General features: G+C 44.6%; 2 protein-coding genes across 2 annotated transcripts in view; one reads left to right on the forward strand and one right to left on the reverse strand.

Annotated features, from left to right (window-relative positions):
* Positions 1-1,449: 1,449 nt before the first annotated feature.
* On the reverse strand, positions 1,450-6,483 carry TM2D2 (TM2 domain containing 2). The gene is made up of 4 exons (XM_029603959.1): positions 6,015-6,483; positions 5,787-5,874; positions 3,049-3,164; positions 1,450-1,981 (listed from the first exon to the last, which is right to left on the reverse strand). Exons 1-4 carry the CDS (start codon positions 6,281-6,283, stop codon positions 1,768-1,770), a joined length of 687 nt encoding a protein of 228 aa, XP_029459819.1. The 5' UTR covers positions 6,284-6,483; the 3' UTR covers positions 1,450-1,767.
* A 22-nt stretch (positions 6,484-6,505) lies between these two features.
* ADAM9 (ADAM metallopeptidase domain 9) overlaps positions 6,506-22,344 on the forward strand; it is a 389,106-nt gene continuing 373,267 nt past the window's right edge. Inside the window, exon 1 of the mRNA XM_029603956.1 lies at positions 6,506-6,685. Coding sequence (XP_029459816.1) covers positions 6,638-6,685 — 48 coding nt within the window. The 5' untranslated portion in view covers positions 6,506-6,637. The remainder of the gene's footprint in view (positions 6,686-22,344) is intronic.

The following is a 22,344-nucleotide window of genomic DNA, read 5'->3' on the forward strand; positions in this document are numbered from 1 at the left end:
ACAAGCTCGAAGACGTACCCGTCTCGTACAATGTCGAGGACCCACTGGTCCGACGTGATCTTGACCCATTCCTCGAAGAAAAGGGAAAGGCGGCCGCCCAGAAACGGGACCGAGGAACATGCCGATTGAACTTCATTGTGTGGCAGGCTTAGGGGTAGAACGAGTGGGCTGGCCCTCGCGAAAGGGCTGACGCCCACGAAAGGGCTGCGACCAGGAAGAATAACCCCTCGAGGAGCCACCCAGTCCGCATGGGGTATACAGTCTCTGTCCCCTGAAGCGAGGGCGGGAGGGTGTAAAGGAGCGAGATTGTTTCGGACAATCCTCCGGGAACTTATGGACCTTATTTTTCCCCAAGGAATCCATAAGCTTCTCAAGGTCCTCTCCAAATAGCAACTTACCTTTGAAGGGCAGACAAATACTGAAGGGTTACAGGATAGGCTCTGTCCTCATGTAGGACGCCCTTTCAGTTTTAGTCTGTCTCCATCTGCTGGAAAGGAGGTTCAACCCACGGTCTGGACTGATCCGGGTACGTACAGCGAGCAGAGGAGTTCTTCTCTACTTAGCTGGTCTCAGCGCTTACTGGCTGAGTACAGAGATGCTCTCCGGCTGTGGGGGGAAGAGGGCTTTGGCCTTCACTGCTGCGCTCAGCTTCTGCAACTGCTGCCTCAGCAGTTAAGACCATGCCAGGAACCAGCTACCGGACCAAGGCACACCTCTGAGGGATCCCGGAAATCACCTCAGGAATTCTCAACTGGGGGAGGGACCCTTAGGTATCACCACAGGAGAGTGGGGCTCGATCTTCTTTTAAAGTGAAGGTAAAAATTGTTTTCTTTGTATTAGTGCTGCAATCCCGCTAACACCATGATAGTGTGGGGATAGCGTCCGCATCTGCTAGGTGATGGAGAGATACTGAAGAGCTGAGGTCACTGCAGGGATACATCTAGGATGACATCAGCTTTGAAACCTGACTCAGTCTCCTATCTGCTAGCAGAGGAAGACATAACCCACTGGTCCTGAGTCCATCTGGCTACACGCTAGGAAATTAGTAAGCATATTTTGGCAAATACAAACATTTTAGTGAAAACTCATGGCCAGGTGCACCTGTCAATTTATTTCTAGCCCTACAAGCTGGTAATTCTTAAGTTAATCTGCTGCTCTAGTGCTGGAAAGAACATACATTTCTTAGGACTGCTACAAATCCCACCTAACTAATGAATATTCAGGATTTCCAGGCTCCACAGGGACCAAATCAAACCCATTTATCTAAGACACTCTTGATTGGTCCATGAGAAAAAAAAAATAACACTCCGTAATCTTAGCAGGGTCCTCCTGCTTTTCTGGATGTCATAAAAAATTGATAAGGACGCACCTTCCTTCAGTACACCTTTAAACTAAATCATTTCTCTGTAACAACTGTTGGTAAGTACAATACCAAACACATAATGTGTGTCATCAGTCTTCAACATATCAAATCTTTAATGCTACTAATCGAATAACATTTCTTTTGCTCAGTTCATAGACACATGGGGTTGTCCTTAGCTCATGACTCTATTGGAGCAAATGAAGAAAGTTCCAGAAGACTATTTTAAGTGTAAAGTGCCTTATTTGTCATATCTTTTACAAATGAAAGGTTAAGCTGCAAGTTATAACTACATTTATGGCAGAGAAGCGAGTCGTAGTTGTCTGTTCAGATTTGATGTAATCAATGTTTCCTGGCAGCTGCTGAAAGCTCTCATGTACACACTGAATTTTTTCTTTGCGCTTCGTTCAGTAGATAGTGCACCAGTTGCTGCCATCGCTGGGCATCAGTCCACCTGTGATGAGGAGAATAAGGTCGACAAACCACCAGATTCCCAGACCTCCTAGGGTCAGCAGCTTCCCTACAGCAGTGCCAGTGTGTCCCAGGCAGAATCGATCCACTCCAAAACAGCCCAGGAAGAAGGAGTAGAGTAGAGTGGTGATAAAGTAGTGTCCGGTGTACCTTAGGGGAAACAGGAAATTTAAAAACCACCAAAAAAAAAAAAATATAAAAAAAAAATGAGAGCCTCTCCCCTAAGAAATGCTAGCATTTAAACATGGACTTCTCAACCAGAGATGCTGTTCAAATTTTATGTTTTAGCACCATCTTGTGGACACAAGAGAAATTATATCCTCTAACCTGCAATCAAAACAAGAACTAAAAAGTTACAATATAATTTTTACAGTAATAAAGAATAAAAAACAATGTTCTAATGAATAAGGAACAGCTTTAAATGGCAAGCTTGTATATAAAAAGAGCTTTATATATGAACAGGTATACACAAATATCTTTCAAAATCTTTGCCCTAGTACATATCCTCATGCTCCATACTTGAAAACCTGTTTTTAAGTCAATACTCGACAATTTTTCTCCATCTTTAAAATTCTCCCTGCACTGATCATTAAAATGTTGCATGGAATTTTTTCAGCTCCACATAAAGTCTAATTGTGAAAATGCCACTTTTAATTTTAAATAAGTAACATTTCATTTCAAATGCTTGGGAAAACACAATCTGTGTAAATGGTGTGTTAAAAAAATAATTAAAAAATGAAACCTGAAGAAACCTCAGCTAGGCTAAAATATGACCTGAACTTTTAAAGGACTGCTCTTTTATCAGTTTCCAAATAAAGACCATGTAGGGTTCCTACCCCAAAATTCTCTTAAGCTAGTAATCTGCTTGGAAATCATGAATGATATGGAGATCAAAATTGTCCATGTGACATTTTGGGGCAAATTTCCCATCCCATCACATTCCACCAATAATTCAAGACCAGTTGTCAAAGACCCTTTCTGGACAGCCCCTGCTCTTCCTTTGTCCTTTCTTTTAAAAGATAAAGACAAATCTGATAGTGGAAAGAGACAATAAGGCAGTGGCATTCCATATCTGGCCCTAAGAATGTCATGTGGACAAGGTTTTCTCTCATTTTGTTACTAAGTGAAAAACCTTCACAGAGCCACAAGAGCTCTGTGAAGGCTTTCCCCAGTATAATATATTTCCCCAGTATTAAGTTGCTAATGACAGTACTTACTTGATGCAAGCTTTCTTCCCTCGGAAAAATGAGCGAGGTTCTGCACATTCAATTTCATCCAATGCCCTGCACTGGACTTGAGTGTGGTCAACATCAGCATAAGCTTGGCCCCCAAACTGAGAAAGAAACAATAACAGGAAGAAAATAAAGACAAAGGTTTTTCTTTACAAATATTCTGAATATGCATCTGATTTTCTTTGGAAAATCAATGGGAATTCTGAACTACAAATCTATGCATGCAATGGAGAAAGCCAGGACTGGATCGGCTTGTTTGGTTAATCTGGGGTAAGGTGTCAAGCCTACCTTAAGTACCGTTTGTGGCCAGAAACACCAAAACAGCTATGATAATGATTCTTTCCACAAATTGAAACCTGACTTCCTAGATCTGAATCGGGTATCAAGTTTATAAAAGAAAGAACATTCTGATGCATTAGAAAAAAAAGCAATAAAGATTATGGGCCTGATTTACTAAGCTTCCCCCTGCCCCAACACAGAATAGGTCAAAGCCTTAGTAAACACAGTGAGCTGAATTAGAACCTCACTTCTTTCTGCTGGTTTAAACGTACACATTATAAACAAGTACAACATAGCATGTAGTATTCACTGTGTAAATGTTTTGGGGAAAAAAACATTTAACATCTGTGCACTGTGCTAAAATGTACAGAAAAGCTATTGAAAAATGGCTTCAATTCAAAAAATAAGGTGAATCAAATCAGCAGTGTAGAAAACTGAAAAAAAAATCTACTAAAGGACTTAATGTACCTAATGATATAACGTGTACAGCACTATACACAAAGTAAGTCTGCTACAAGAAAAGAAAGCATTCAGTCATCTGGTATCCAACTGAGTGATTACTGCTGAACCACTGTCACTGAAATACAATATGCAGGTGAATCAAAGGTGACCAGAAACCTTATTTGATGACCAGTTTGTAAGTAATAAGAAGTTACACAACCACAGATTTTCAAAAGCAGAAATCCAGTAACCTATGACAACCAGAAATAAAGGATTTTTCCAATAGATGGCTGGGTGATCAAGTTTTAAAACATTTTTTCCCCAATAACCATAACTATTAATGGCATGGGAATGTAATCCTTTTACAGTATCTGGCTGACAGAATAGTTATATTTCCTTAAAGCTGTGGCAATCATTAAAATGTATTTATCATCTCCTCACACATGCTGAGTCAATGCAATATGATGTGTGGTAAAACGGGTGCTTGTATTAAGAACATAAGAAATTGCCATGCTGGGTCAGACCAAGGGTCCATCAAGCCCAGCATCCTGTTTCCAACAGACGCCAAACCAAGCCACAAGAACCTGGCAATTACCCAAACACTAAGAAGATCCCATGCCACTGATGCAATTAATAGCAGTGGCTATTCCCTAAGTATTGAGTGCCCATTTTCCTAATGTGCGCACAAGCACCTCTTAGAAAATGAACAATAAGCTACAAATATATATAAACCTTAAATGGCCAGTTACAGGTTTAAAGGAATGCTCTAAACTTTAAGCTAAAGGCAAAACTGATTTTATGTTGTGTGAGTGTGATATTATATTTATGTTGGTTTTATTATTGTTTTAACTTTTACCCTTGAATAATACACCGAGGAATAGCCTTTTACAACTTAATTTCTACTTGCACAGCTAAAATACTTTTATATGGGGAGAGAGAAATAGCCTAGTGGTTAGAGCAGTGGACTGTGAACCAGGAGACCAGGGTTCAAGTCCTGCTGTTGCTCCTTGTGACCTTGGGCAAGTCACTTTATCCTCCATTGCCTCAGGTACAAAGACTTAGATTGTAAGCCCTCTGGGGATAGAGAAATACCTACAGTACCTGGATGTAAACCGTAAAATGTCGGTATATAAAAAATAATAATTAAAAAAAATAATAATAATATGCTTTTAAATAATTTTAGCTGTTACCTTTTATTGGACTTATTTATTGTATTTTCTCTTTGTGTAAGTTGTAAACCGCTGCGAAGGCTAACGCCAATGCGGCAGTATAGAAAACTAATAAACTATAAACCTCTTCTGGATGGCCAATGCAGTACTATAATGAGCTGCCACACCAAAAAGGATGCACTGAGGGTCAATTGTGCATCCCTAGCGCTCTGCATCAGGTGCCCAGGAGATGGCGGAGTGCGGGTTAGGAAAACAAGATGCTCAATATGAGCATCTATTTTCTCGCCTCACAAAACAAAAGCTGGCATGTGAAATCCCCTACAGTGTCAAAAAGCAGCCATGCAGCCTAGCAAACTATAAACGTTTTTATAGCAGGAAGCCAATGCACTTCACACAGTGCAACCTGGTCTTGGGTTTTACCAACCAGGCATGCAACCAATAGGAAGAAGCAGAAAACCACAGCTCTGTTAACAGGTCCTTGACATGTGGTATGACTTAACACCAGCTCCAAGCCTGGAATTAAATTTGCCGTGTTAACAAGGGCCGAGCAGCAATTTTCTGCATCGGGGTAATAGCTAATAGCTTCATCTACAAGGCATTTACATGTGATGAGTACTATTAGCTATGCACGAGTTTGGACGCCCGTTTTGGATGTGCTAATCCCCTTATTACATCGGGGGTTAGCCTAGCACGTCCAAAATGTGAGTCCATTCGCTCATTAATTTGTGTGCTAGGCTGAGCGCACTTTATTGCATCAGCCCCAGTATATTTCAACATACCTTGGAAATAAGATGTTCTTATTTGGATCAACGACAAAATTTGTCTTATAATTACCTTTTTACACCCATAACCAAGGAATTGCTGTGCACTGGAATTCCCAAAATGGTCGACAGGTTCTTCACATTCTATAAACTCCTCCGGCCTATGCATGATAACCAAATAGAACATATAAAGATCTAGTAGATACCAATATCTGCCAGAGTGCAAATTATCACAGATTTCAAAGTTCATGCAGAAATAACATTTTATAGACTGACAACTAATAGATAGTAACCTACTTACAGGTAGGCGCAAAGAACTAACGGCGAGAGAGGATCATAATCGGAGGTGCCGTTGGTTCCGGGGGAGGACGAGGCTGCTGGGTTGCGGAGCAATGCCCCAGTGACTGTGAGGAGAGCAGAGACAGCGGCGGTGGGGGTCGGGCTCTCTGGCTCTGGGTCCGTGGTGTTGTAGGAGTAGATGAGGGAGACGCAGTGCAGAAGTAGCACAGTGACTAAAAGCAGCACCTGCCCGCACAACAGCAGGTAACTCACCGGCAATGGTCCGTGCATCCTGCTGCTGCTGCTGCCACCACCGGGAGACCACCACGAACTCCAGCTCCAACAACACAGCTAAACCCTACTATAGTGGTACAAGAGCAAACCTCCCATGGCTTCCTGCTGCAGGCAAGATGAGGATTGATGTCTAGGAAAGTCAATCAAAGAGAGAGGACTAGGTGTGTCGTCATTTCCGCCCTTAGGTTTGCTTACCGCTCAGCTGTCTTTAAAGTCGGATGATTCGCCGTTTTGGGGTTATTTCTGTATGCAGACTCTAGAAATAATGGTTCAACCTCTGAAAGGAAATCTGCTTATAAACACCCGTTCTTCGTTGCTTATCGAAAATTCTACTTGATTTCGTTGCAGACTATGTTGTGCTCCGTTGATTTAATGTGTCCCTCTGGAATCACTAGACTAGTAAGGAAGGTTCCAGGCTTTTGTTTTTCTGAGGCTTCTTGCGAGCTCACGTTTATATTATATTATATTATATTATATTATATTATATATTATATCTTTTATTAATTGTTTTTCTTTGATTCTAGTTTCATTTATCATTTGATTAGTATTTATGCTTGATTTTATTTTATAACTTAACGTATGCTATTTTATGACGTCGATTGTTTTTATGTATTTTTTTGCATACCCTTCTTAAACTGTTTTTGAAAGGCAACATATCTATCTAAGAATTAAATTTTGTTAGGGGTGGAGGAGTTTGGAGCGAAAATGTTTATAGAATGTATGAGAAAGAAAAGTCGTTAAACTTGCACAAGTTTTACACAGGTGAACAGTTCTAGTAACCCTACTGGTTCTGGAGAAAAATAATTTATGCAGGGTGTGATACCTTTGTATTAGACTAACATGGAAATTGTAGTGAGATGTTGTTATACAAATGTATTAACAGTTATGTCAGGTTATGCTGGAGCCCTAGCAGATCGACCTATTTAGTTATTTATTGACCAGTAATGTTAGACAAAAACCTTCTCAAGCTCCATATCATCCTGTTGCCTAGTACTAACCCATCAGAGTAATTCTTGAGGGATATTTGTAAGTACCGAGGCTATGATCATGCTAACAGATGTTGTATTGGAAACCATTACCAGCTGACTTTTTTTTTATGAGACAGAGGAACAAGCCAAAGAATTTTAATTAAAAAAAAAAAAAATCAGTCCCTCAAAGGAAATATTAGCTAGTCTACTCCTATTCTAACTTGTAATGCTATTGTGCTATTTATGGAATGAAAAAAAATCATATACTAATTTAACAACATAGTCCAAGAGTACAGCAGTACTATATCAATGTCTTTTCTGAGTTGTCTTTGGAGTTTATGATGTAACATCATAACATATAATGCTATACTTAATATAATTATAGTAATTCATTCTTCACTAAGGTGCCTGTTTATCTAAGAATTTTTTCCTATTCTGTGTCTATGTGGAAAAAAATCCTTAGTAAATCAGGCCTTAAGTGACAAAGCCAGTATATTTATTAAAATGACAGATTAAAAAGCTTCCAGATTAAATATTTAAACAGAGCAAAAACCATTTGATGTAAAATATCTTAATATTTTTGTGGAACAAGCATGCCCACCTTCAATGTTTATATTTCTTAAGTCAAAAAGTATATAAATCTCACGTCATAGTCCAGATGTGTAAACCAAGTGACCAAAAATTTAACAAATATACTAATCTGCAAAACAGGGAGAAGTCTTCAAACAATTCTGTTCCTCAAAGAAATGGATCGTAATAATTTGTTACGTTTTGAGAGTTTCCTTTTAAGAATGGAATACCTGTGGGTCAATTCTTTCGCCTCAGATGGCTTTGTTCTGATGAGGATGATTTTAAAGAACAGTCCTCTGCTTTGAAGCATTGGGTCCAGTATAGGAAATCCCATTTGTGAATATTTTCAAGACCCAGTTGTGTCCCTGTTCTATATAACACAATCCTTTCATAGAAGGTTCAGGAGGTTGAGTCAATGATGTGGATTTTAGGGGATCTTGGAGCTGAAGGACTCAAACAGGCCATGTTTAGCATAGTGTAGGGAGAAGAGCTATGATTTCTAACCCCACCTCCCTTTATGTATGTACCTACTATTTACCAGTGACCCTCCTGTTCATTGTTAGAAAATTAGCCAAACTGCCAAACAAAACAAATCTTTATTCCAAACTTACACAGGCTAAGCTTAACACTTTGCGTCAGCAAAAACACAGAGACAGAGGCGATAAGAAAAACAATAGTTACAAGAGCATATTTAATGTCCAGTGCTTATCAAATTACCAATAATTTCTGCTGGTCTTACCTCTCTTTAGCAGAGACTTACTTTTGAACGCTAATAAGCTCTACCTTACTAACCCACGGGGTAGGAAATGGAGCCCAGGTTCTTATAACAGCTGCCCGTAGCTTACATTCTTAGGCTGGTTGGGAGGTCCCTCCCTTACGGTCTCCAGCACAGATGCAGAAAGGACAGTCTTGGCCACCGAAGTGACAGTCTGTTCAACTCTCAAGTCTCTAAGACCTTCTTTCTGAAAGTCACTTCGGCCCAGGATACACAGGGGGTAAAGCAGGGGGAAAGCAACAGCACTCAAATGGGTCACCTCCTTTTCTTCAGATGGGTCTCGATCAGCTGATGATGGATGGCCAAGAGGGCTGTTAACGTGCCCCTTTTTAAGGGCTCACCTATGTATAATTCAGCAGCTCATGCATAAGGTGAATGCCTAATTAAAGCTTTTAATTAGCAGAGCTTCCCGTGCTTTTACAAGTCCTTTGTCTCATCTCCAGGTTCATCAAGCGGTCAGTTCTGATGGATGACGGTTGTTCACATTTGATAGAGCTCTGATAAACTCTGATTCTGGATAGACACTTAGGACCATAAAGAGAGGCCCTAATATTACTGCTGCATCAATTCTCACACAATACCATCTGTGCTGAATTTTCTTTTGGCCCCATTTTGGTGCCATCTCGGCTAGCAAGGCTAATAAATTCTTTGGGCTTGTCATACATATAGCAATGAAAAGGCTCTCTCATGTTTACATTTAGCTGTGCATAGCCCAAATAGGCCAATGTCCATTTTTACTGATGTCAGAGGATCCATCTTAGCTGCTTGTTAGCAAGAATTGGGATATTTGCTACAGTAAACCTTTTCAGGTGAATAGTATGTATTAACTGCAAGACAGGAACATGATTTAAAGTACCTTTGAGGGATATTTATTAAACATGTTTGGATAAGATGTAAAGTAATTTAGAAGGAAAGAAAGAAAACACGTGTCTCTTGAAATACAATAATGATTTGCAAGGCATTTGTCTTTTGGGCACTATTCTTTCTTGTGGTGGTGCTGCTGCTGCTACTACTACTAATTTCTTGCTATATTGTGGAATTCCATTCCTTGTTTATATTATGTATGACTAATGGTGTATCATATTTAATCTTTCCTTATCGTTCATGCCAGATCAATCCTGACAAGTGGGTTATGTCCTGCCAGTAGATGGAGGCAGAGAAAAAAACTTTAAAGCTGAGTTCACTCCCCCTATAAAAGTCTGTTGCTGCCTTCAGCCCTTCAGTCTTTCTCTGATTCCAGAAGATGGTGCATATATGTGAACTGGTACTGCTCTCATGGTGAGGCAGGCAGCAGAAACTATGCACAGAGCTTCTAGGGCAACAGTCTTTGGACTTATTTCCCTGGTAGAGCTGGAGCATTAAAATAAAATAAAAGTTGTCACCCTGCCACAAGCAAAACTGAGTGAGTTCCCCAATTCAAAGCTCTGTCCCCTATGATCAGCAGTATGGTGCTCATGAAATAGGGCCTGCTCAGTGTGTTTCTGCAAATATGTTTTGTCCTTGCTTGTGCTGCTAGACAGCCAGTTAACTCATTGATTCAGCTTCAGGTAATCAGATAAACTCAGTAATTAACTGCACAAATTCTGGAATTGTCACAGCTGTGATGAGTGTCTATGATGATAGATGAGTTTAATGAAGCAAACTGCAACTGTGATAAAAGCTGAAATTCAAATACCTCCAATGAAGAAATCTTTAGAGGTAAGAGATATTGGAAATTTACAGTTATGAGTTACAACAAAATCAACCTCCTCAGGATAAAGCTTTGAATGTGTCAGAGTTACTTGAGCAAACGGATTTAAAATCAGTTGAGATATTGACATTAATTATATCATTTATGTTGGAATCTGACACAAATTGGATATTTAAAAAATTTTTTGCGAATAGAAAGAGAGAATTTTGGGTTGTAAAGTCCAATTATTTCCAGACCTAGCACCAGTAACACAGAAACGAAGAAAGCAATTTTTGTTATTAAAACCGCAAATTCTCCAGATGGGAATGTATTTCATATTAAAATACCCATGTAAATGTTTTATAAAGAGTGAAGGAAATACTTATGTCTTTCTACAACCAGAACAATTAACATTATTTATTGATAATAAAACAAAATCAGTAGTTAGCTCTACACCGAAATCCACATAGATACAGCATAAGGATAAGAAGGGAACTCTCAATATAGATAATATCCCCATTAACTGAGAAAGGGTGATTGTTTAATAATAATTTTTTTTTTTTTTTTTTGGAATTGAGTACCTTGGAACCATTTGTGGGCTAATCACAGGTTATGTTGTAAGTTAAAGTTTTTTTTAGATGTAATGAATCTTGTTATAATTGTGTAAACAACTGTATTCTGTGTAATATTCAAGATGTATTTGCTTGAATTAAAATGTAAAATATTTAATAAAAAAAGAAAGAAAAGTCTCCCTTTTCCCCAAAGGTTTTCCCAGTTCCTTACTGCACCTAGGGCCTCCGAGGCTCACAGCTTCTCCCCGCCAGAGAACCCTGACCCCCAGGGCTGAAGTTTGATGCTCAAGTGTGACAGAGTACTTTGTGTTAGGAATTGTGGACCCTTGACCCGAGGTGGGGTTGTTGCTACCTGAAGGGTTGGTCCCCACAGGTCTCCACAGTCGGGAGACGAGGCTGACCAGGAACAGAGGCAAGCAGGGACTTCGCCTGTACCGACCCTCGCTCCCTGCAGGATGAGCCCTTGGGTGCTGGGGCCAGCAGGACTTAGGAGCACCTCTGTGTGGCTGGTCCCGGAGAGGGCAGGCAAGTGATTGCAGAGAGTGTTGAGGAGGATAGGCACAGTTCGAGACAGGAGCACTCTCAGAGGGAGGAGAAAAAAGAGACTCTGAGAGTGTAAGGCCACTGCAGCTCTGAAGGGAGTAGAACAGGACCACGTGAGAGTGATGAGGAGATGAAGGTATGGAGACACGAACTGTAGAATGCTGAGTAAGGACCAGAGCGGGAAACCCGCTAAAGCTGATGTCCAGAAAGTAGCAGCGCAGGGAGATACCCCGAAGAACGGGGCACCAAAACACAGTCTGATGGAGTACTGCGCTGAATCCAATCTTGAGGAGTGTAGACACTGTAGAAATCCACAAGGGAGGAGTGCCGTGGGGGTCCAAGGTGCAGAGGACACTGCAGATGGGACTCACGATAAGGTGGCGCTCAGCCTGGCCCCGAGGAGCGGGAAGCACTAGAGAGAGTCCAGGTGAATTAGCGCAGAGCCAGAGCCTGTGGAGCGGGAAGCGCTGAAAGAGAGTCCGGATAAAGTTGCGCTGAGCCTGGCCTCTAGGAGCAGGAAGGTCTGAAAGACAATCCAGGTGAAGTAGCGCTGAGCCAGGGCCCGCGGAGCAGGAAGCACAGAGGCAGGAACCCCGAAGAAGAAGTGCAGAGATCCGAAGGCAGGAACAACTGGTCCGTGGATCAGGAACTGGCACCTAGAAGGAGCAAAGGAACTCATTGCCAAGTCGGTTAGTGGAGGCTGGAGGTGAAGCTTAAAGTACCCCAGGCCAGTGATGTCATCAGCTGGGGAAGCGCCTGGAGTTCCCACCATTGGCCCTTTAAAGGGCAGATAGATGGCGCATGCGCGCCTAGAGAGGCCCAGGATCAGAATGCTGGTCAGCAGCGTCCCAGCCATCACATGGAGTGCAGGGAGCCAGAAGGAACGTGGTGGCAAGTGACTGGCCACCGCTGCGAGAGTACCGGAGTCAGAGAACCAAGCATGACATGACGTGAGTTGAGCCTGCCATGGGTGGCTGCGGCCGACGGTCATAACAGTACCCCCCCGTCCTGGGGGTTTCAGTTTCAAAGGATGGGTGGCATGGAATTGCTTGATGAGGGTTTTGTCAAGAATATTGGTGGTTGGTTCCCAACTGTTCTCTTCTGGTCCGAAACCCTCCCATGAGAGAAGGTACTCCTATTTCTTCCCACGTTTTCGCATGACAAGGACATCTTGCACTTGATAAACGACATCGACTTCGAAAGACTGTGGTTGTGGCTCGGGTGGCTTCTTCAAGAATCCGGATAGTACCAAGGGTTTTAGTAACGATACATGAAAGGTGTTGTGGATCTTGAGAGAAGGTGGGAGCTGGAGCTTTTAAGTAACAGAGCCCAAGTTGTGGAGCACTGGAAAAGAGCCGATGTATCTGGAGAGAAACCTGAAGATGGGAGCTTGAGGTGGATGAATCTGGTGCTGAGCCACACCTTGTCGTCCGGTTTAAACTGAGGGTCTACATGGTGATGGGTGTCAAAGAACTTCTTGGCCCTTAGAGCTGCTTTTTTGTAGTAACTGTTGAGTACTATTCCAGAGCTGGTGTAACTCTTGGGCGGAAGACCGAGCCGCAGGTGAAGGCATGGATAACTGTAATGGTAGAAGAGGAAGAGGTTGTCGTCCGTAGACTACCTGGAAGGGTGAGGAGCCAGTGGAAGATGAGGGATGAGAATTTAATGCAAAGTCCACCCATGGAAGGAGGTTTGCCCAATCATTTTGCCGGAGGTTGACATAGGTATGTAGGAATTGCTTGAGGGTCCTATTGGTTCTTTTCACTTGTGGAGGTGAAGTCCACGGAGACGTCGAATTTTTTGCAAAGGGACCTCCAAAAACGGGCTGTAAACTGAATTCCACGGTCAGACAGGATGTGCTTAGGAAGACCACGGAGCCGGAACACATGGCGTATGAATAGCTGAGCAAGTTGTGGGGCCGATGGAAGGCCAGGCAAAGCCACAAAGTGGGCCATTTTAGAAAAGCCATCCACAATGACCTAGATGGTGGTGTTGCTGCCGGAGAGTGGAAGGTCGACAATAAAGTCTGTTGCAATTTTGGGTCCATGGCTCGCTAGGGATTGGTAAAGGTTGTAAGAGACTGCACGGGCATCCCACTGGAGGTTTGTGGTGAGTGCAAGTAAGGCACAACTCTACGTAGGCATGGGTATCTTTCCTCATGGTTGGCCACCAGCTGGAGGGTTGCCAAGGTTCTGGACTGCCCCAGGCTCCCTGCGGTGAGGGGATCATGGGCCCAGCGAAGCACTCTCTGGTGTAACTGGTGTGGAACCATCATTTTTCCGGTGGAAAGTGGCAGCCAGGTTGACCTTAGCAGGGTCTATAATGTGGTGAGGAGGGTCCGGAAGGTCCTCAGGGACGAAGGACCTAGAAAGAGCTTCAGCCCAACAGTTCTTATTGGCTGGTCGATAGCGGAGCAGAAAGTTAAATCGAGTGGGGAAAAAAAGGGCCCAGCAGGCCTGACGGTGATTCAAACTTTGAGTCTGGTGCAGGTATTCGAGATTCTTGTGATCGGTGTACACCATGATCTGACGCTGAGGTCCCTCAAATTAGCATTCTTCGAAGGCTAATTTGATAGTCAGGAGCTCCTTATCTCCTATAACATAGTTGCATTCAGCAGGAGAAAAGGGTCTAGAGAAAAAGGAGCATAGGTGTAACTTTTGAGTGGCCGAGTACTGGCTTAAGACTGCCTCAACTCCCTTGTCGGAGGCGTTAACCTTGACAATGAACGGACATCTGGGATCAGGATGTTGAAGGCATGGCTCTTGCAGGAAGGCGGTTTTAAGGTCTTGAAAGGCTGTTACGGCCTCAGGCGACTAGCGCGAGAGATAGGAACCCTTGCAGGTCATGGCCATAAGAGGTGCAGTCAGAGTGGAGTAATGATGAATGAAGGAACGATAATAATTGGTAAAGCCAAGAAACCTTTGCAGAGACCGAAGGTCCATAGGCTGAGGCCAATCCTGGATGCTTTTTAACTTCTGAGAGTCCATTCGGAAGCCTTGGCTCGAGGCGTTGTATCCAAGGAAGGATATGGTCTCTTGCTCATAGGAACACTTTTTTTTTTCCAGCTTTGAGTAGAGCTGGTTTTCTCAGAGATGCTGGAGAACACAGGCGACGTCCTGACAGTGGTTTTGCAGATCCTTGGAAAAAATTAGGATGTTGTCGAGATACACTACGACGCATTGGTACAAAATGTCTCTGAAGATCTCATTCATTAAGTTTTGGAAGACAGCGGGGGTGTTGCAGAGGCCAAATGGCATCACGAGATATTGGTAGTCCCTCCCTGTCGCTGCACCCAGAGACATCACCTCCTGCGTCCAACACTGCCCGTAGAGCAAGCTGAACTAACACTTCCTCCGGATTTCCTCACTCTACAGAAACCTCAGCTGGCCCCTTTGTGCGCCCCTTAGTGCAGCCCCGCAGAGCAGCCCCTAAGCTAGAAAATTTGTTCCTGAACGGCCTTCGAGGTAAGCCCAGCACAGCCTCTCTCTGCCAATATAAATCAGAGCCTGGATCTCCATTCTCTGTCAGTAACCCACAGGCCCATTAACATATTTCCACACGCTGTGGGCTCACACACTTGACTCTAGTTTCCCTAAGGGGTAAGGCCCACGCCTAGACATCCACCTCCATCAGGATACCACCAAACAAGAGACCCCAACGAACCCCCACTGACATCTGACTTTCTGCCATCTCTACCTTCTACCATGCACCCCCTCACAATTCCCATCATCCACAACTACATGTGGAGAGCACCTAAGCCCCCCTCTCCCCCTCACAACCGTCAACAGAGGTTCAGGCCCATCCTGCTGACACCCGTCACCCAACTTCTTGGACTGGCTCTCTTCTCACTCACTCTTGTTAACGCACAATCCATCTCCAAGAAAACTCATATACTCAATGACTTCCTATCCGATGCAAAACCTGACATCTGTGCCATCACAGAAACCTGGTTAAAACCCACCAACACAGCCCTAATAAATCAGTTTCCCATCCAGGCCTACGATCTCCTCTCTATACCCAGACCCAAAAAAAGAGGAGATGGCCTTCTCCTCGCAGCCAAAAAAGCCCTAGGTCTGACATTGCAGGCCTCTAATAACCTAGCAAATATCGAATTTGCGCTATTCAACTCAAAACATCTGGCGATCGGATTAATTTATGCCCCTCCCGGAATACTGGAAGCAGACCCATCCACAATCATAGAACTAACAGCAAAACACCTGAACTCCGGAAAACCAGCCATCCTGATGGGAGACTTTAACCTTCACGTTTATGTCCAACCTCATTCTACTACTGCAAAACTCTTCTCTCCTCTCTCAGCCATATGGGTTTCAGACAAATTGTGAAAGAACCCACCCACAAAGCAGGTCATACGTTAGACCTTATCTTCATAAACGATGGAATTTCATCCCACACTATCCCAACCTGCCTTCCGGTACCGTGGACAGACCACCGAATCATCTCATCGGTGTTAAAGATCAAGGAGCTTCCTCCTCAATCAGCACAATCAATAACTATATCCGTCAGGAAACAGTGCCCAGGAGACCGACTCAGCGAACACCTGGCCAAGGAACTAGTGCATCTGGACCTCTTTGACGCCAACTCAGCAACATCATCATGGATCAACATCACCAACAAGGTTGCAGATCAAGTGTGCCCCATGATGACAAAAATCTATTAATCCAGACAAAGACAACAGGAAACCTTGGTTCACTCCGGAGCTGAAATCACGTAAACATGAGCTTAGATGCAAGGAACACAAATGGCGAAAAAACCCATCTACATCAACCCTCCTCATCTACAAATCGTGCCTCAACTCATATAGAAACGACATCAACAAAACCAAGAAAGAATTCTTCTCCAAAAAAATACACCACTTCATTTTTGATTCAAGAGCCCTTTTCTCTTATGTATCAGCCCTCACTAAACCACCCGCACCCATCATTCCAGATGAACAAGCTCTCAACAAAGCTAACGAACTGGCAGACTTCTTTGACAATAAAATCACTTCACTCCTAGCCCCCCTCAAGGGACCATCTCCGCATCCAAATTACTCTATCAACCACAGCTCTCAACCATCGCACTCAACCGTTCAACAATCCCAAAACACAACCCCAGCAGTGCTCGACACCTTTGAGCCCACGTCCACTTTAGAAATAGAGAACATCCTTAAGAAGATTAAACCATCCTCTAGATCACATTCCTTCAAATCTGCTGAGTTTGATCACTAACATCATCGCCAAACCTGTTGCAGACATCATTAACTGCTCTCTCACCCAAGGCCAAGTCCCTAACCAACTCAAGTTGGCTATGCTCAAACCGCTCCTCAAAAAACCCAACCTTCCCACCTCAGACCCAGCTAACTTCAGACCCATAGCAAACCTTCCTATGATAGCCAAAATTATGGAGAAAGTTGTTAACAGACAACTTATAGAATTCCTTGACGAAAACAACATCCTCACCACAAACCAATTTGGTTTCCGTAAGACCAGGAACACCGAATCGCTATTAGCCTCACTATCAGACACTATTATCATCAATCTGGAAAAAGGCCAACCTTGCCTCCTCGCACTTCTGGATCTCTCCTCAGCGTTCGACACCATAAACCACCCGTGCCTCCTGCAGCGCCTAACTGACATTGGCATCACAGGAGCAGCATTCAACTGGTTCAAATCGTTTTTGGAGAACAGATCTTACAAGGTCAAGATAAATAACAAAGAGTCTCACCCCATTGAATCCAAGAGGGGGGTACCGCAAGGATCATCCCTCTCTCCGACTCTTTTCAATATATATCTTCTCCCGCTGTCATTTACTTACCATCCTCAAGCTAATACACTTCCTATACGCGGATGACATACAAATTCTCATCCCTATAGCAGACTCTCTACACAAAGCTATGTCATACTGGAATAAATGCCTCTCAGCTATCAACAACCTACTCGCCAGCCTCAACCTGGTTTTAAACACAAACAAAACCGAAATCCTCCTAATAGCTCCTGAAAATTATGTCCCACCCACCCCTCCTATCGCTAGCCAATCTCCGGATACCTCCATGCACTCCACCTCGCATCAAGTAAGAGACCTGGGGGTCATCCTAGACAGCGGATTCAGCCACAACAAATTCGTAAATAACACCACAAAAGAATGTTTCTTTAAACTACAAGTTTTAAAGAAACTAAAGCCACTTCTTCTCTATAGAGACTTCCGCATGGTGCTACAAGCCATCATACTCCCAAAACTGGACTACTGTAACTCTCTCCTTCTAGGCCTTCCAGCTTGCACCACCAAACCACTTCAGATGGTCCTGAATGCCATGGCAAGAATTCTCACAAACGCCAAAAAAAGGGATCATATTACCCCAATCCTTCAGCATCTCCACTGGCTCCCGATTAAATACAGGATTCAGTTCAAATCCATAATGATGATACACAAGGCCTTACATAACATCTCTCCTCTCAACTTAACTTTTCAACTTCAGCTACACACCTCCAAGAACAGACTAGAAGTGCGTACCAGAACAGGCTAATCACCCAACCGGCAAAATCCTCCCTGAGGAAACGCGCACTATCTACAGCGGGCCCTTCACTCTGGAACTCGCTACCTCCAGACCTTCGCCTTGAACCTTGCCATACTACATTCAAAAAGAAACTTAAGACTTGGTTGTTCACACAAGCATTCCCTGAGAGCTAAGAGCAGGAAGAATGACAATTTCAGCTTAGTCGTTCCTCCCCCAGCCCCTGGCATACAAGTTCCCGAAGAGTCCACTATTGAAATGTGTATATAATCATGTTTCGGTTCACTGTAAGCTCCACTAAGTTCCTCCTTGTGCCTTTCATGTTTCTTGTTAACTGTTCAGCAAATAACTACTAATTGTTAATTGTTTAATCTGTTCAATGTAAACCGCTGAGGCGATAGTTCTTGTTCCTTGTAAACCTGTGTGATATGTATATTATACAGGAACATCCGGTATATAAATCCTATAAATAAATAAATAAATAAATAGTGGCCGTCTCTTGTATTAAAAGCTGTCTTCCACTCGTCTCCCTTGCGGATATGAACCAGGTTATATGCTCCTCTGAGATCTAGTTTGGAAAAAATCTTCGCCCCTTGGAGTCTATTGAAGAGCTCAGAAATGAGAGGAAGAGGGTAACTGTCCTTCTGGGTGATTTCATTCAAACCCCGGTCCTTCTGGGTGATCTCATTCAAACCCCGGAGTGAACCATCTTTCTTCCCAACAAAAAAAAAACCTGCTCCAGCGGGAGATTTGGTGGGTCGGATGAATTCTTTGGCCAAGTTCTCGCGGATATATTCAGACATGGCCTGCATCTCAGTGAGGGACAGCGGGTAAATTCTGCCCCGAGGAGGCTCTGTATTGGGAAGCAAATTGATAGCGCAATCGTAGGCCAGGTGTGGAAGTAAGGTGTCAGCGGCCTTCTTGGAGAAGACATCAGCGAAAGCTGAATACTGAGGAGGAAGGCCGGGAGGTAGAAGTGAGGTGTTAAGGCAAAACTGGGGCAAAACAGGCTCCAGGCAGTCAGAATGACAGGAGGGCCCCCAGCGAGAGAGCTGCAGCGTAGCCCAGTCAAACTGGGGGGCGTGTTTTTGGCGCCACGGCAAGCCCAAGACCACCGGGTGTATGGCTTTATCCATGACATGAAAGAAGATGGACTCCACATGCAGGGATCCAGTTCGTAGATGGAGCGGAGTTGTAACATGGGCGACCCGTCCGGGCAAGGGTTCACCGTGGATAGATGAAAGAAGTAAAGGCACTGGGGTGTGGATGGTGGGTATCCGAAGGTGTTCCATCAGTTGCTTCCTAATAAAATTACCTCCGGCTCCTGAATCCACAAGAGCCAAGGTGTGGAACTCTTGGTCGTCCGTTTTAATCGACACCGGAAAGGTTAATGGAGGAGATGGAGAAGTCAGGCCTAGGAGCAGTCCTCCTGCCAAACCTAGGCCCGAGAGTTTCCCAGATGCATGGGACAGGCGGACAATGCGTGTCCACAGTTACTGCAGTAGAGACAGAGACCCGACCTCTGGCGTCAGCGGCGGTGAGAGCTTACCTCGATCCATTTGCATGGGCTCTTCTCTAGTCTTGTTTTGAGGAAGAGAGTCCACCCTTGGGGATGGAGAGCGTTGAACATGGCACAAGTTCACCGCGGGCTTCTTGGTAGCTTGGACTTCTGCGAACGCTCCTGGAGACGCCGATCTATACATCAGCGAGGTCAATAAGGGAGTCTAGGGATGACGACAACTCACGGGCCTCCAACTCATCTTTGATCCGAGCGTTTAATCCCTCCAGAAAGATGACTCAAAGACAGTCAAGGTTCCAATGTAACTCGGAAGCCAGTATGCGGAACTCTGTGACGTAGTCGGCTAATGACCGAGTACCTTGCTGGAGGTGAAGAAGTGTGGATCCGGAAGCAGAGTGTCTGCCGGGGTCGTCAAAGACTGAGCGGAACAAGGCAAGAAACCTGGGCAGGTCTTGGAGGACCGGGTCTGCACGCTCCCAAAAAGTCAAGGCCCAGGCCAAGGCCTTGCCATCCAGGAGAGAATATAGGTGGTTTTTGTAATCACGTCTGGGAAGTAGGCTGGTTGCAGGCAGAAATGCATGTTACATTGATTTAGAAATCTCCTGCACAACAGGGGGTTCCCCGAGAAACAAGGAGGTGCCGGTAAAGGAACGGTTGGACGTGAGACTGGCATGGAGGCCGAGGTGTTGGGTCTGGGAGACTCTGTAGTTACATCTACGGCGGCATCCAATCGGGTGCTTAAATTCTCCACTGCAGTCGCTAAGGTTTCCAGGATCTTTTGCTGTTCGATGATCTTCTGTGCCAGGCCAGGAATGGCCTGAATTACCGAGGCCTCGGCCGGGTCCATGGACTTGGCAGTCTGTTAGGAATTGTGGACCCTTGGCCCGAGGTGGGGTTGTTGCTACCTGAAGGGTTGAGCCCCACAGGTCCCCACTGTCGGGAGGTGAGGCTGACCAGGAGCAGAGGCGCCTGTACAGCCCTCATTCCCTGCAGGTTGAGCCCTTGGATGCCGGGGCCAGCAGGACTTAGGAGCACCTCTGTGTGACTGGTCCCGGAGAAGGTAGGCGAGTGGTTGCAGAGAGTGTCAAGGAGGATAGGCACAGTTTGAGACAGGAGCACTCTTGGAGGGAGGAGGAAAACGAGACTCTGGGAGTGCAAGGCCACTGCAGCTCTGAAGGGAGTAGAGCAGGATCACGTGAGAGTGACCTCGAGATGAGGAGATGCAGGTACAGAGACACTAACTGTAGAATGCTGAGTAAGGGGAACCCACCAAATCTGATGTCCAGAAAGTAGCAGTGCAGGGAAGTTCCCCGAGGAACTGGGTTCAGAGACAAATCCCTCTGCACTTGAGGAGTGTAGGCACTGTAGAAATCCACAAGGAGGAGTGTCATGGGAGTCCCAAGGTGCAGAGGACACTGCTGATGGGACTCACGAAAAGATAGTGCTGAGCCTGGCCCTGAGGAGTGGGAAGCACTAGAGAGAGTCCAGGTGAAGTAGCGCTGAGCCAGGGCCTGCGGAGCGGGAAGCGCTGGAAGAGAGTCCGGATGAAGTTGCGCTGAGCCTGGCGTTGAGTGGGAAGCGCTGAAAGGAAGTCCAGGTGAAGTAGCGCGGAGCAGGAAGCGCAGAGGCAGGAACCCGGAAGGAGAAGCGCAGAGATCCGAAGGCAGGAACAACTGGTCCATGGAACAGGAACTGGCACCTAGAAGGAGCCAAGGAACTCGTTGCCAAGTCGGTTAGTGGAGGCTTAAGTACCCTGGGCCAGTGATGTCATCAGCCGGGGACGAGCCTGGAGTTCCTGCCATTGGCCCTTTAAAGGGCAGATAGATGGCGCGCATGCCTAGAGAGGCCCAGGATCGGAACGCTGGTCGGCGGCGTTCCAGCCACCACGTGGAGTGCAGGGAGCCAGAAGGAACGTGGTGGCAGCGACTGGCCACTGTTGCGAGAGTACCGGAGTCAGAGAACCAAGCATGACATGACTTGAGTTGAGCTGCCGCTGGTGGCTGCAGCCGACTGTCATAACACTTTGCTGTAGCCCCTGCATCAGGGACTCTGTACCAGAGAGGGGATTACATTCATCTACATGTAGAGCAAAAAATTCTACTACTTAGCATTTCTAAAGCGCTAATCCATGTATGCAGTAATATAGATGGATTCCAGCCACAAATCAAAATAATAGAGAATTCCTCAAAACCTTTGTGCATGTACAGCTTGAACAATTTTAATGCCAAACCTGTGTATGTCTGGCCTTATCTGTCAGTTAGGAAATATGTGTGACCTCATAGCGGTGGTGACTAAGCAGGAGTAGCTTTCAAAACCTCAATACTGCTGTTTCCTATAAAATCTAAAATAGAATGAAAATGAGGATCTGAGCTAAGAGGACCATCCCTAGCTGACTGAGACTGAGAACGTGTATGATAGGGAGGTGGCAGTTAAACATCCTGCCACCAGACCCCATTGGGGACATAAGGGTGTTAACATAAGAACATCCGTAGTGCCATGCTGGGTCAGACTAGTAGGCCATTGAGCCCAGCATCCTGTTTCTGACAGTAGTCCATCCCAAAATGTAGATCCACTTTCTTGTGGTTCGCCCCAATGACAAGTAGTGGGTTTCCTGGAGTCACCTGGATAAAAACATTCTATGTACTTTTCCTCCAGGAATTTATCCAAATCATTTAAAACCTAACTATACTAGTTGCTATGACCACATCTTCCAGCAACAAATTCCACAACTTGGTTGTGCATTGAGAGAAAAATACTTCTCCAAGTTGTTTTACATTTACTACCTGTTAGTTTCCAGGAGTGTCCCTTCATCCTAGTGACATTTGAAAGGGTAAATAACTGTTCCCTATTTGCCTGTTCTACCCCACTCATGATTTTATTTATTTATGCATGTAAACTTATCTAATCCACACCAAAAAATTGCATTGGAGG

The sequence above is a fragment of the Rhinatrema bivittatum genome, chromosome 5, assembly GCF_901001135.1.
Source record: "Rhinatrema bivittatum chromosome 5, aRhiBiv1.1, whole genome shotgun sequence".
Classification (NCBI taxonomy): domain Eukaryota; kingdom Metazoa; phylum Chordata; class Amphibia; order Gymnophiona; family Rhinatrematidae; genus Rhinatrema; species Rhinatrema bivittatum.

Excerpts from the sequence above, each read along its gene's own strand:
- TM2D2 (XM_029603959.1), bottom strand. The coding sequence starts at position 6,283 with ATGCACGGACCATTGCCGGTGAGTTACCTGCTGTTGTGCGGGCAGGTG. Across the intron at positions 3,165-5,786 it reads TTGGTTATGGGTGTAAAAAG|TTTGGGGGCCAAGCTTATGC; the intron begins GTAATTATAAGA and ends TTTCTTTCTCAG. Across the intron at positions 1,982-3,048 it reads GGGAAGAAAGCTTGCATCAA|GTACACCGGACACTACTTTA; the intron begins GTAAGTACTGTC and ends GTTTCCCCTAAG.